The sequence below is a fragment of the Merops nubicus genome, unplaced genomic scaffold (assembly GCF_000691845.1).
Source record: "Merops nubicus isolate BGI_N331 unplaced genomic scaffold, ASM69184v1 scaffold20127, whole genome shotgun sequence".
NCBI classification, from domain to species: Eukaryota; Metazoa; Chordata; class Aves; order Coraciiformes; family Meropidae; genus Merops; species Merops nubicus.
This window is the reverse complement of record NW_008622513.1, coordinates 14536-17734: the sequence shown is the minus strand read 5'-3', so window position 1 is coordinate 17734 and position 3199 is coordinate 14536. Positions and strand designations below refer to the sequence as shown.

Sequence of the window (3199 nt, the reverse complement as noted above, 5' to 3'; positions counted from 1 at the left end):
TCTCAGCAGGAGCTCAGCCCTGCCCCCGGCCCAGCCCCACGGCCCCTCCAGCAGCAGGGGGGCCGTGTGTGCACAGAGCCAAACGGCACCGCGGGGATACGGGGCCAGAGCTGCAGCTCTGCTGGGGCAGGAGCTCAGCCCTGCTTCTCATCCAACCCACACGGGTGCCTGTCTTTGGAGACTGGGCAAAGCATCCCCCAAACTCCACCCTGATCTGGCGTGCTGTCCAGCAAGATGTTTTCTATTAACAGTTTCCACAATGAATCAGTGCTTGGGAAAAAACGGCCTGCTCTGTTGAGATGTTCCTGCTCTCCAACGGTGGAGGTGTGGCACACCCCATTCCACAGCCAGGAGAGGGTCACAAGTGGCCACCCCCAACACATGAAGCCACATGGAGACTTGCAGCTTCACTCTGGAGAAGCACTGGGGGTTTCCGTTTCCACTTGGAACAGCAAAAAGCTTTTTATTTAAATTCTCCTGAAGAAAATGTTGAAAAGAATGCCCTTGTGCCTCAGTCTGGATGCATCACTTCAATAAGACACGGATATTTGGCTCTAATTTCATATTACCAAATTTTCAAAACAAGGTCTTCAAATCAGGACTTCCTGATACAGGTTGAATTTTCCCTCCCTGCATTTTTCTCCTAAAATGCTGTGAAGCCACCCAAATGTCAGAGTACCTCCCTTGGATGAGAATGACATCTCCCAAGGGCTTTTTCCCAGAGGACCACTTTTCCAGATCAGCTTAAGCCATTTGCTGTTTCCTTTGAATGAACCCTGGGCTCTTCCTCCCAGCTGCTGAGCCGTGAAGTCTCTCCTGTTATTTTTGCTTGTTCCTCCCCAGGCAGCCAGGACAGAACCTCCCCCAGCCCCTCGGTGCCAGGGCACAGGCTGCTCCCAGCCCCAGCCCCCCTCACACCCCGCACAGAACGTGGGGGGCTGCAAGGTTCCTGCTGGAGCAGCCCCACACCCTGCCCCTGGCACATCCCAGCGAGGGGGGGGAGGTGGTTTTTGAAGCCCCCCCACTGCCTGACACTTGTAACAGCTTGGGAACAAGGACACAACGGCCAAAGCTGGTGGCAGGGAGGTCCCTGGTGTTGTATTACCGTGGTCTGTTCAGAAGGTGGGTGTCCCAGCACCCCCTGCAGCCAGGGGATGGGGAACAGCAGCTCCCAGGGGCTGTCAGCCCCTGCAGATGACCAGATCTCCAGTGACTGGGGAACCAGCTTCACCCCAGCACGCCTGGAGCTTTCTCGAGCTGCTCAGGCAGGAGGGAACGCAGCCTGAGCCACCAAGCTTGCTGTTCATGGCACCCAAAGTGATCTCGTGAAGGTTTATACCAGCCTGGGAGACTTGAAGCACAGGGTTTGCACCAGGGAAGGTTTAGGTTGGATATTAGGAAAAATTTCTTACCTGCCACAGCTGTCCAGGCTGGGTCCAGTCTGCCCAGGGCAGTGGTGGAGTCCCCACCCCTGGAGGGGTTCCCAAGCCGTGGAGATGTGGGGTGAGGGACACGGGGCAGTGGGGACCTGGCAGGGCTGGGGCAACATTTGGACTCAATGACCTGGAAGGTCTCCAACCAAAACAGTTCTATGATTGTATGACAAGACCCAGGTATGGTTATGTTCAGATCCAGCATTTCCCTTAGGACAGGGCTGTGGGGCTACAGAGGAGTCAGGGCGGGGGCACAAGGACACCCAGAGGTGAACTTTGCTCCTGACTTAAGCAAGGCCCCTGGAAGAGCAACAGGGCAGCAGGGCCCACATCACTTCTGATGGCAGCAGTCGGGAACCTGGGAGGTACCTGGGAGCCTGCTGGAAGCTCTGGGAGACTCCTCCTGGTTGTCATGACAGTCCAGCAACGTGCCCAGACCTTGGCTGAGTAGCCTGCTGAGCCTGGCCTGCCACGTGCTGCTCAGGAAGTGATGGTGCTCAGCTTGCAGACAACAGGGAGAGAAAATGTTGAGATCTAGGCATGAAAATGTACTCAGTAGGCCAAGCACCAAGTCTGGGAAATGTCATTTTGATGGTGTTACACACACAGACAATTAATTGCTATGTAATAGACCCTCTGACTCACCTCTAAGAGGGCAATTTCTCAGCTGCGTCTCCTGTTGCTAACCTTTCAGAAGGCTCTTCAGCACTGAGCGTGGTCTGGGAGGCAATCTGGGATCCTGCAGACACCATGTTTCACTGCTCCCTTCTCCCTGGCTGCCCGGGGTGCTCCTGAAGCCACACAACACCAGGAGTGACCTGAACGGAGCAGCAGGGCTGACACCAGGAGAGGACAGGGCGTGGGGAGAGGGGCAGAAGTCACACTTCAGTCTTTCAAACCCACCTCACCTGCTCACAGGGATGTAACTGCAGGCTGTGGAGAGCACCGAGCACCTCCAGAGGGTCCCTGGGCTCCCCGACAGCTGTGAGCACAGGCAGTCCCCCTGCAGGGAACCCTCCTAGGGCACGAGGAACAGGCACAGCAACAGGCCCTTCAGACCCATCCCACACGCAGCTTCTGCCTCCCAGGCTCAGAGCCTCACCTCAGGGCCCGGGGAGGAGGGTCACCTGCCCAAGGGGTTTGTAAGGCCCAGCTGAGAGCCTGAGCTCCCACAGCACGGAGGGGTGGCAGGCAAGAGTGGACCTGCCTGGCATGACCCAGCCTGGCAGCTACCTGTGGATGCTGGGTTGTTTAAAACTCCTGCCAGATAAACACCAGCAAGGCCGAAATAAGAGTTTAAAAGAATATTTCATTTTGTTTAAAAGAAAGTACATATAGATTTCCATTTCCCACAACAGCAAGAAGTCCAGAACTTTCCAATGGCAAGGCAATTTTATTTCCATAACTGCCTGAAGCAAGAATAAAGCTCAGGCACACAGCCCCTGATCAATCCATCACGACAGGCAGGGGGAGATTTCTATGGTGTTTATCCGAAGGACGGTCTGTGGGTGCACGATGACTGAAAAAGAACAAAAAGAGAAAAAAAGAGATCAGATGGCAGCACAAAAGCTCTGTGTACCTCTCGGAAGGCTCCTGCTGGCTTAGCTGCAGCAGTCAAGGCAAGCCAAGGCGTGTGGGCTCCCAGGGGGGTGTGCTGGCAGATGCTGCCCCGTTGGCAGGACGGCCGCGTACCACCGGGGTGGCACCAGCGAGAGCCCCGGGCAGAGCTCCCGTGGGAGCAGGTCAGGCTGGCCCAGGCTCTAGCA

General features: G+C 56.0%; 1 protein-coding gene across 1 annotated transcript in view; it reads right to left on the bottom strand.

Moving 5' to 3' along the window:
• Positions 1 to 2730: 2730 nt before the first annotated feature.
• Positions 2731 to 3199, bottom strand: part of MRPL21 (mitochondrial ribosomal protein L21) — a gene marked incomplete at its 5' end in the record, with an annotated part of 14223 nt that continues 13754 nt past the window's right edge. Inside the window, one exon of the mRNA XM_008944826.1 lies at positions 2731 to 2952. Coding sequence (XP_008943074.1) covers positions 2888 to 2952 — 65 coding nt within the window. The remainder of the gene's footprint in view (positions 2953 to 3199) is intronic.